This window comes from Notolepis coatsorum (genome assembly GCF_963971535.1).
Source record: "Notolepis coatsorum genome assembly, chromosome: 3".
Lineage (NCBI taxonomy): Eukaryota > Metazoa > Chordata > Actinopteri > Aulopiformes > Paralepididae > Notolepis > Notolepis coatsorum.
Genome location: NC_140167.1, coordinates 107,257,431 through 107,269,213, shown reverse-complemented (window position 1 = coordinate 107,269,213; position 11,783 = coordinate 107,257,431). Strand labels below are relative to the sequence as shown.

The following is an 11,783-nucleotide window of genomic DNA, read 5'->3' as shown; positions in this document are numbered from 1 at the left end:
GATATAGTGTATAATACTAGCTAATTCCATTGATATGTAAGCTTAGCTGGCCTTTGTGGTTTATTGAGCTGACCAAGGCTCTCAGTGGACATCCAGTATTGCTTGAGGCTGGTTTTGTTGGCTTTATTTAGGCGGCTTGGTACTGTACGTACCCCCCCCCCCCTCTCTCCCTCCCCACCCCTTCAGCAATGCCAAGCCTCTCACATGTCAGAACGCTCTACTGAGTTACTTCACTGGAGCATTCAGGCCCGTCAGGCCTCCACAGATTCTCATTTCACAGGTGGTTCTGGTTGGTTTGAAGCCCGTCTGTGGTGCAGACACAACCATTCAAGCTTTAGAGATAAACGTGAGGACACTTTTTCCTTTTGCATTTTCTAGTCACCTCTATATTCCATTTGGCACGTCCTCTCTCTCTCTCTCTCTCTCACCCCAATTCCCTCTCGTCTTTAACTGTGGTAGTGAATTGCAAGTACTGTAGGTGCAGAGTTAGTGATTTACACAAATTACAATAACTTGAAAATTACGTTTTGACATTTGAGACCAACAACGTAGCATTTATTGAATAGTGTTACTAGACACCACAATGGACCTATTAAAGATCTGATCAATAACCCTTTTTATCACAGTCTCGGGTTAAACCTGCAATGGTAAGAGTTACGCACATGTGTCTCAGGTAAAATACTTATCCTATTCCCATCTGAAACACTTTTGTTTTATTCACTTATTTATTTGGACAACCTGATCACTGTCCAAATACGGTACTTCCCCAGACTAAAACATAAACTTATAGTCAACATAAAGAAAAGCTCAGCATAATCACTTTGACATGGTATGAGGTTCTTGCTCTTCACAGAATTGTCCATACATACTGTACTGTACTGGTATGATACTGGTTATGGAGAGAACCTTTGCATTGTTGTCACAGGCCTCCTGTTCAGTGGAATTACCACACGGTGATGACTCATCGATAAGGGTGTTTTCATCCTAGAGGATAGCGCCCCCAATCAAGAGAGAATTGCATTATGGGATGAAAGTGAAAGGTGCTATCGGCATATCATTACCAATCGGGTGCATTCCATGTGGGGAAATGGGAAGTAGGGAGGGAATACATGCACGCAACATGTAAACAACAACATACATTTTGGACCCGCCAAATTTTTTATTTATTTATTATAAATTCATTAATCAATAATCTTTTAAAAGCTCTGTGGATGTATTATTATTATTATAATAATTTTCTACCATTTTCTTTAAAGGGGACATGCATTGCTATTCCTAGCACTATTTGGGCAACTTTACACAATTCCTGTGAGTCTATTGAACACATCTGTAAGCTTTTATTCAAAAAAATGCATTGTTTTATATTTCTAATCAAGTACTCTAAAGCCACATTTTTCTCACTTTGGATTTCAGGCTGTGTTGACCTGGCTCCGCCCATAAGCACTGAGTGACAGTCATTCACACAGTCTGCGACTGGCACAGAGAGAGACTGAGGGGGATACTAATTAATTTAGCCGCGCAGGGGAAATAATCCCACGGGACAATGCATTGGTAACTTGTTTCAAATGACAATATATACCCCTGTGATTATTATTGTACGGATCGGAATACAGGCGTGGGAGCATGCGCAAAGATATTACAGTGATATGCTGGTGCTCGACTGCGAGGGAGAGAGAGATAGAGAGGGAGAGGGACACACGGGGCACTGTGTAAACGCTGCGTGTGTGAGAGAAGACGGGTCCCTCTCTCTCTCTCCATCTCTCTCCCTCTCTATCTCTCCCTCTCTCGCTCGTCCCTGCTCGCAGTCAAAACCCGTTTGAGGAAGTGTCGGGTTACACTATGTGCTACAACCACAGAGCCAATCAGATCACAATCAGCTCCACCAGCTCCCAGTTACGTCACCGAGCGAGTCAAATCAGAATGACCTAATTAACTGGAGGAGGAAATTGTCTCAACTGAATGAGAGCAATCCGCCAATATGGTATTTAGAGACACAGACCCATTGATACTAACCCCTATTACTATAAAACAATGCTAGACACTGAAAAAAGCCATTTATAATGCATGTCCCCTTTAAAGATTACTCTACATAAAAATGGTATCTAGCATCTTTTAACTATGGGTTGGGACTCAAAATTGGGTGGGTCCCACAAGATTTCCAATATGTTATAATGAGTCTTGGTCCCAAGACAGGAATACATTCCTTAACTTGGTTTCCTTGGTTGAAAAATTACTTAAGAGTCATTGTGTTAGTTAATGATTAGGGTTTGTGCAGCTCTCTGAGGCGTTATTGGGTGGACTGACACCAGTACAGAGCTTGCATTACTGTGGTGTTAAATCATTTATGTTGGTGTGCTTTATTTGACCACTCTGTGTAAAAAAAATAACGAACCTGCAATCGAAGCCTTCAGATGAAGAACCATATCAGTCTGTCTTTAGTAGAGTGATATTTTCAAATATCTTGATCTTGACAAATATGGATGTCTGGGTATTGTGTCATACTTAAAGCAAAGTCAGTTCACTGAGCCACCGTCTTGATAATGGGGACTAACAAGTCCTGAGCCCTATCTCTTTGAATGGTGAGTCATCCATATCCAATAATCTTTCATACATATCATTCTTCTTTCATATTTGAAATCTGATAAATGACACAGAATGGTTAATCTGGTCAAAAAGCACAATTTTGTGAAATGCCTTTTTCCACTTCTTTATCAGCTTCTACACATGCGCCATCCAGTGGTTTCTGCCTTTGAGTCTTTAGTTACCATGTCAACCACTTGCTCAACCCAATCTTATAGCAGAGATTGTTATTCATTATTAAACATATTTCAAACTCACATTTCGCCTCAAGATGCAGTCAATTATAATTTGTACTAATCATAAAACCATATCACATCTAATTATTTTCTATGATTATGCTTATTTCGTACTTAAGTACTTTCGTTATTGCCACCATTTTTAGCGTTACAGATTTCCCCATTCAAAACGACCTCAGTGATCCGTCTCGTCATTATTAGCGGACTAGACTGTCTCTGGTTTAAAGATAGTAGAGGTTGTTTTCTTTTGGGATTTAATGTATAACATTAACAAATGTATTTAGGTTGCCAAATACAGCTGCAAGTACATGGGCAGTGAAACATATTTAACCCTTTGAAGTGTACAATCTCACATATGAAATAGCGTCTTGAAATGTGAACACGAATGATGTTGAACTACCTGCCACTGAAAGCTATGGCGTTCTAGAATTACATAACAGAAATTCTGAGCGGACAGAAACAGACTTGTATGGTTCACTATCTGAAGGATTCAATTGATTATTCTGTATATGCCACCTCCCCCCTCCCCCTCTCCCCCGTTGAGTTTACAGCCCATGACAGCTGTGTTGGTTTGTTCATTCCTGATGTTCGCTCTCTGAATCCGACATAGCATGAAGACATTTAGCAGATAACAGTAAATATTACGCAATGGTAAATACGTACAGTATACAGAAATGTAAAAAATAAATAAAAAAGTTATCTGAGAAAATGTTTAATCCTGAGTTGCCAGGTAAAGTTAAATGTTTGATATAAGAAAAAAATATAGATTGACAAGTTTTCCTCCAGACTTCTGTTTCTCCAGACCTGATTTCTCATCTCATAGTGATACAGGGCTGTCCCCTGGCAGGTGATTAATGGGTCGGTTTGCTTTTAGTAGACCAAGACTTTGTAGGTCGATTAGTTGGTTTTCTAAATATTTTTTCAATGTATTTTCCAGGTTGAGTTATTATTAACTGAAAATATTTTTATTAGAAGCACACCTCTGGTAAGATTTAAAGAGGTCCTTTCTCATGATTGCATGTTGGGGAAACACAATTTTACTAATTTATCCAATGAATAAAATCAACTAATGGATTAGTCGACACAGACACAGGAGCCGGCTAGGAATTTCCTGGGTCAAGGACAGCCCTAGTTTACAGCCTGTTCCTCATCTCATAACGATCCATTAGTTTTAACGAAGCATGAGCACGTTTTCTAGTCATAAGAGCATCACGTCCAGGAATAAGGCGACCATTGACCCGTACCAATGGATAGCCAAGAGCAAAGAGTTGGCCAAGAGCCCACGAACAACCCGTGACATACCTAGAAAACATTCCTTCGAAAAACAGGTCCATTCTCAACTGTCCTTTTAAGAGTGAGATGTTATGCGAGACAAACCTGATGACCTCGCTGTTATTTTCCTTTTGCATTGGCTCTCGTAAAATCACAGGATGTCCAATCAATCTGATCAATAATCATGAACTGATGAACAACAAATTGTTATGAATCATATATAAATGTAATTTTATATGTAATTCATGTGAATCATTTTCTGTCAATGTAAAAAAATAAGTAGCCAAGGAATTTAAAGACAGTGGACCAAAAGACAAAGTCAACATAGTAGTGGAAGTCATAATGTGTATGATGTCATAATGTGTATGATGTCATAATGTGTATGAATTTCTGTTAGTCAGGGATGTTACCTTTTACTCGCCTGTTACCAGGTAACATTGAAGATCCCCAAATACAGTAGATCTAGTACACTTCCTCTGCCTCTTCCAGTCACCCCTAACCGCCACATTTTTAATGTGGTTTAACACGCACGCAACACAGATAATTTTTTTTTGCATACAAATAAAACAAATCAAAATCAAAACAAAGTGCTTGGGCTGTTCTCCTCACTTAGGCCTTCAGTAACATCTGCCATAATGTGAAAGAAATACAATTGATCCTTTCATCTTCTGGAACAAAGTTTGTTGGAGGGGGGGGGGGGGCATCGATGTTAACACAGTGGATTGATGCCCAGATATATCAAGTCTACGGATGGCACTGCACAATCTTTGGGAGGACGGGAGATCGGGATGCTTGCCTGCCCTGTTCAGAGCAGACCCCCCTCTGGGCCGAGGCATCCGAAATACTGTCTTGTCTGTAGCTCCAATCTGCCTGAATACAAAAAAAAATGGCGAAACAAGAAACCCTGCTGTCCAGCATTTAGCCAGGTCCCCCAACATTATCTCCACTGCCGATGGAGTGCCAGGGCTAAGAGGGCCAGCGCGGTTGGCAGGGCCGGCGAGGGGACGAGGAGAGAGGCGGAGTCCTCCACAGGACCGCTCCGGTCCGCCTCTACCATGGGAGCCTCGGTGGCGGCAAAGTCCAACTCTGTGGAGCAGTCCGTACAGCCGCTGCCACTGGCTGACCCGCTGCCCTCGTCACCTGCAACAACAACAAGAACAACAACAACAACACACATACGAGAGTTAGTAGGAAGTAAGGAGAGACTAACCTGTGCAGAATCAAGGTGTATATCTATGGGTAGGTATTTTCTTTGGCTACAGCTTTAAAAATAAAAAAAAATAGAAATGTATGCCTCCGCCAACCAGTAGCCTTAAGAGGCGGAGCAAACATAGACTAATGAAAGAATGATCTCCTCACTGACTCCAACGGAGCCACCCGCGAGTCTCTACGACAAATGGTTAGCGAGATATGAAAGGAGGCGGGACTTAAGTGTAGGGGGTGGGGCAAACAGACCAATCTAAGCAGATGTCCACACTGAGTCCAACGGTACCACCCACGAATCAGTACGACAAATGGTTCTCGATATACAAAGGGAACGTGGCTTAAGTGTAGGGCAGGGCTTACACATGTGGGTGTGGTTAACCTAGACCAATGAAAGTAGTTTTTCATAGACACCTCCCAAAAGTCTACAAAATAACAGTTAATGAGAAATGAAAGGGGTGTGGCTTAATCATTGGGGCGGGGCTTAACCATGGAGGCAGTAGGCCTAGTCTGTACTGAGTGGACATTTGTGCCAAACTTTAAGAAATTCCCTCAAGACGTTCCTGAGATATCTTGTTCACGAGATAATGGGATGGATGTGAGGTCACAATGACCTTGACCTGTAAACCTCTCATCCCATCCTGTTGTTAAAGATGTATGTGTCTGTTTGACTGTATTGAAACATAATTATCTTACTCCAGCACGTTTGATGACAAAATGTTATGCAAAATAATGGTAAAAACTACCAACTCTAAAACTGTCCCACCCTTTTACAAAAATGTTTGACTTGAAATGAAAGCTCACTTGAGTCTTGGAAATAGATGTCGTTCCCGTTGTAGGCATTTTTCAACTTGTTGGTCATCACTCTGAGAGCCATGATCTGCTGGCGAATGAATGTGTCCGGACGGGTTATGTCCACGCCCACCTCTGGGTTATTCAGTTGATTGGTCAATCCATCTTTCTGGACCTCAGGGAAGTACCTGGCAAGTCACAACAATTGCATAATATTTATAAATAAAAAGGTAAAAAAAAAAAGTAGATCAAATATATATTTAATCTATAAATGGTAAATGGCTGCATTTATATAGCGCTTTTATCCAAAGTGCTTTACAATTTGTTACTCACATTTTACCCACTCACTCACACATTCACACACCCACGGCGGAGGCGACCATGCAAGGTGCCAACCTGCTCATCAGGAGCAATTCGGGGTGAAGAGTTTTGCTCAAGGACACTTCACACGCTGCCCGGGAATCGAACTGGCCACCCAAGCCACTATCCATCCATCCATCCATCCATCCATCCATCCATCTATCTATCTATCTATCTATCTATCTATCTATCTATCTATCTATCTATCCATCCATCCATCTATCCATCTATCCATCTATCCATCCATCCATCCATCCATCCATCCATCCATCCATCCATCCATCCATCCATCCATCCATCCATCCATCCATCCATCCATCCATCCATCCATCCATCCATCCATCCATCCATCCATCCATCCATCTATCTATGGTAGTGAGTTTGTCGGTCTTGTTTCTTGTATAGTGAAGGTAACCCCTGTTCAGCAGCCCCTCAGGGGAATGTGTCTAGTGGAATATTGGAGCGTCGGGGTGAAACAGGTGTTACATACCAGAGTGGTTAATGATAGAGGACAGCCTCGTTATAGCGTCTGGCATGCAGATAATTCCTCCAAATAGAGACCACACACGTCCAAGGCCTCATCAGAAGAGAGAGGCTAAAGGCAGGTAACGATTGCAGTTATTTTTACCTAAATTGTACCTCATCCCATTTCTGCTTTGCACTATATAGTACTGTACATTAGTACACTGCATAGTATTGTATATTATATGGTAACTCAGAACATTGTACATATGTCTATACCGAACACTGTGACCTCATTTTCTTCTTCTAAATTACATGCTATACTATGTTATTTGATGTTATTTGATACTATCTTGTCTTAGCACAGTCTCTGGAGCGTAACAGTAAGAAGCATTTTGTATGAAAGTATTCTGTACTTCTGTATGACAACTATTAAAGAAACTTGAAACGTGTTCTCATGTTGACAAAAAGTAATCTGTAGCAGCTTTGTCAGGACACCATGCAGAGAGAAACTCACAAATTCTACGTTTCACAGGGAAGGCCAGAGAGAGAGGCTACGGTTGGACTTTGTTTGCAGGTTGTTTTTTATCTGTGGGTCTCATTCCAACAGACATTACTCTTCATGTAATGCCTCTCTATTAGGAGAGGCCAGTGTTGGTGCGGTGAACTTTTGACCTCCTTGTGTCAGGGACTGTGTTGACATGTTTGCGAGATGTCTCTGGGGAAAACATGTCCACTGGGTGACTTCCTGTTTGCAACTGACAATTCTGACCAGCTGGCCACACCTCCTTGGGGTGTTCCATGCATATTTTGAAAAGACTGCATTAATAATTAATTCTAAAAAAAAACGATTTCTCAAGTCCGCTCTCCAGGGTTCTTTGAATATGTTTATTACTTTGGGATGGGTACAGTCTGTACCTTTTATAGACTACCACAGTATGTTATAACATTCAGTGAAATTAGTATTTTATGTAATATCACATCTTTCATCCAGTCACACCTTCTGAAAGTGCTTAATGGGGTAATTACTTGGCAAAACAAAGTAAGGGCAAAATATTGAAATGATAATCCCAGAAATGGCTATTGTATGACATATGCTTTCCCATTAAAGTATCCCATAAGTATCGGAATAGGACTGTTTTGGTACCAGTGTCAAAAGTCAAAGTCAGCTTTATTGTCGCTTCTGAATGAATGAATGAATGAAAACTTTATTTAACAGATTGCAGAATGGGTACAATACAGTACGGCTCAATACATGTTAAGGGGATGCAGACCTGAGAAAGACGTTTGTCTTGTTTCCATCAGGGTCCCCCATTTTCAATTCATATAGACATATATGACATACATGACATACAGATAGTCAGTACTGCTACATCTATACATTTATGACATACCAGATTTGCAAATACAGTACTGTTTGTGATACAGAAGGAGTCAAGAAAAGGGAGTATATACATTTGACGTAGAAACTGTACATTGGAGGAGGTTGGGTGGGGGGGGTTGGGTACATTGGGATATTGACAACCATACTGGGTAATTTACATTGGAGGTGGTTGGGGGGGGGGGGGGGGCGGGGGGCACACTGTATAAACAAGTAACACTGTACATTGAGGGGGGGGGGGGGGAGGAGACACTGTACAAACAAACACAATTGTACATTGAACTATTGACAAAACCATACTAGGTAAATGACTGTACATTGGAGGGGGTTGGGTTAGGATATTTACAGGGGCCAGTGTTGAATTGCAGTCTCCCGTAGGTGTCCCTTGAGAGAGGTTTTGAAAGTGGGTAGTGATCCACATTCCTTTACAGCTTTGGGTAGGGCGTTCCACATTGATGTGGCATAATTGCGAAACGTGTTTAGTCCCTTATTTGAGCCGAATCTGGGTTTAACATGATTTGTGGAGCTCCCTCTGGTGTTGTGATCGTGGTATTCACTGACCTTTGGGAAGTATTTTGACATGTACATGGGTACCTTGGTCGTGTAGTGTATCTTGTAGACCAGGCCCATTGCAAGTTGTTGTACTCTGTCGTCTACTCTAAGCCATCCTAGGTTGTCAAAGTGGGCAGGGGTGAGGTGGGTTCTAGGAGTAAGGTCAAGCAGTAGTCTGACCAGTTTGTTTTGAGATGTTTGTAATTTTGTTTTTAGCGCCTTTGAGGTGCTTTGGTACCATGAGGTGCAAGCATAGTCATAGTACCCCTGAATGAGTGCTCCTGCCAGAGTCTTCAGGGTGTTCTTGTTTACCAGAGAGGAGATCCGGTACAAGAATCGAGTTCGTTGGTTGACTTTTTTTATTACATTGGATGCCATTTTGTCACAGGAGAGATTAGCCTCTAGGATGGAACCCAGGTAGGTAATTTCATCTTTCCTTGTGACAATATTGTCACCCACTGTAACTGAGAAGCCGTCGGTCTTGCTGAGTTTGTTATTTGAACCGAAGAGACATAAAGTAACATATGGGACACGATGTACACACACTATACAGGATTATATACAGTATAAACAGTGGCTAAAAAAAATGAATGTATGATTGAAATAAATATAGGAGGTAAAAGAGAACTGTACAAAGGTACCTGTACAGGAATTATTTAAGTGATACCCAGCCCTGCGACACCTGTGAAAAATAACACACCTCCGTGGTCTCGGTGACCGCCTGATTTAAATGTTTCTGGTCGCTGGACCCACGAGAGGAATGTCAGAACACCAGACAGCTGTTGAGGACGCGAGAGAGCAGCATCTTTCTCAGACCTCGTTTCTAAAAATTGCAACAATGCAAGGACAGGGTGCTTTTCAAGGTGATAGACTCCGTCATTAACCCTGCCCATGGCTCTGGTGGTGCTGAGGCCTCATAAGAGAAACATGAGGAGTTTTTAGCTTTTATCATTCAGAAGGTTGAAAATATTAGATCTACGATCAACCCACCCCCGCGCTCAAGTTCTGTCTGCAGGGAATTTGCCACAGTTCTCACAGTTTTGAACCAATTTCCTTCTCACTTAAGTATACTGTATGGTTTGACATATGAGGGCGACTGTGTGTTTCCTTGATGTCTCCATACATTTCTTGATATGAATGTATTTCTTCCTAATATTATGACCATTATTATTAGTTGCCTGGTTCTTAATGAACTAGGCGCTCTGTCTGCAAAGGTAAAACCAGCTGCTAGAAGTCTATGAGGTATTTTTGACTGTGACCTCAACTTTGATGAACAGGTGAAGGGAGTTGTGCAGTCCTGCTTTGCTCAGCCATGAACAAATGTCTAAATCAAACCGTTTTAAGCTTTTAACCCTTAAACACAGGTACAGTACTAACGTGTAAGGGATAATGTATAGCTACGAGGTCATTGTCGCAAAATAATTGACCGACACGGAGTTTAAAATACCGAGCCGCTTCGGCGAGGTGTTTTAAACGTCAGTGAAGGTCAATTATTTTGCGACAATGACCGAGTATAGCTATACATTATCCCGCTTATTACATGGCTAACTTACTAACAATATACCTAATTCATTTTACATCGACTCGCAACACTGGTTCTGGCTGCGTTCTGGCTCCGCTCGTCGCTCCGCCCCCTGTCATCGCCGGCAGCAGAACACCGGCAGTGTCTAATTGCACTGAAACAGTGTGTGTCAGTGGGCTTGATTGCGAACAGCTGCGCGCAGCGGTCATTATTGTCCCACAGCGGTCATTATTGAATTTTTTTTGAAAAATAATGACCGCTGTCGGGGGGCTATTGACCAATTACAAGCAAGCATTTCGGCGAATGTGAAAACGCCATGTAATAAGCCCCTTTAACTCCCTGTGAGCCTGTGGACAGCATCAGATCATTGGATGGGGCTTTCTGGCTGTTCCAAAGTCGAGGCATGAAGGTGAGTGGGCTTTTGCCATTAGGGCACTCAGACTGTGGACTGGTCTCTCTGAGGCCCTGAGGCTAGCAGGATCAGTAGGCATCATCTTTTAAATCGCTTCTGAAATTCTATTTTTATAGACTCGCTTTTATGGGATTGAATTTATTATTTATTACTTATTGTTGTTTGTTTTATTATCTCTTCTGTGTCCCTGTTCCATTGTGAATGTCTCTTCATTATATTTTATACTGTTTTATTACCTCCGCCAAGGAGGATATGTAATCGGTCCCGTCTGTCAGAATGTCTGTTTGTAAGTCCTGTGACGGAGGTATCTCGAAAAGCAATAGCCGCATTTGCCATGGAATTTGCTGCGCACAATCATGACCTCACGACTCGAGGAAGGACCTATTGATTCTGGTAACCCCATGACCTTTCCTCTAGCACTACCAGGCCAAACTGAGAACATGATATCTCAAAAATGTATTGTCCGATTGCCATAGAATTTGCTGTGGACATTCATGACCCAAAGAGGAAAACATCCTTTGCTTTTGGTGACCTCATGACCTTTCCTCTAGCATCACCATCAAGCCAAACTTTCCATTTTCAAATGAAAACATCTCCTGACCCGTTAATCGTACGGTCACAAAATGTCCTGTGAATATTCATGGCCATGACATAGAGCCATGCGTTGATTTTGGTGCCCCTGTTACGACCCTGGCTCAAAGGGAAGCAACATTAGTGCACACAGACACCAATGGTCTGTGTTTAAACCAAAAGACTACTCTAATTATGATAACTAGCACAAAACTAAAGACCAAAGTGGTGGAAGGGTAAAAGACACTGTTTCAACAATCTCTTCTAGCAACCGTGACCCTGCATGTGTGGGTGAGGAAGTGCCTTTGAACCTCCCAGCCAGGTGTCCAATTAGCAGCAATCAGCCAATTAGCAGCAATCACCTGCATGCACAGTGACACAGGAGTAACCAAGATCATGGTACATAACACTTCCCCCACCAAAATGGTTGCCCAGGAGGCA

The 11,783-nt window shown here is 42.0% G+C and overlaps 1 protein-coding gene across 1 annotated transcript in view; it reads right to left on the bottom strand.

Moving 5' to 3' along the window:
• Nucleotides 1-3,388: 3,388 nt before the first annotated feature.
• Nucleotides 3,389-11,783, bottom strand: part of LOC311225679 (glypican-6-like) — a 633,700-nt gene continuing 625,305 nt past the window's right edge. Inside the window, exons 8-9 of the mRNA XM_084311077.1 lie at nucleotides 6,096-6,271; nucleotides 3,389-5,228 (exon numbers count right to left, since the gene is read on the bottom strand). Coding sequence (XP_084167203.1) covers nucleotides 5,026-5,228; nucleotides 6,096-6,271 — 379 coding nt within the window. The 3' untranslated portion in view covers nucleotides 3,389-5,025. The remainder of the gene's footprint in view (nucleotides 5,229-6,095; nucleotides 6,272-11,783) is intronic.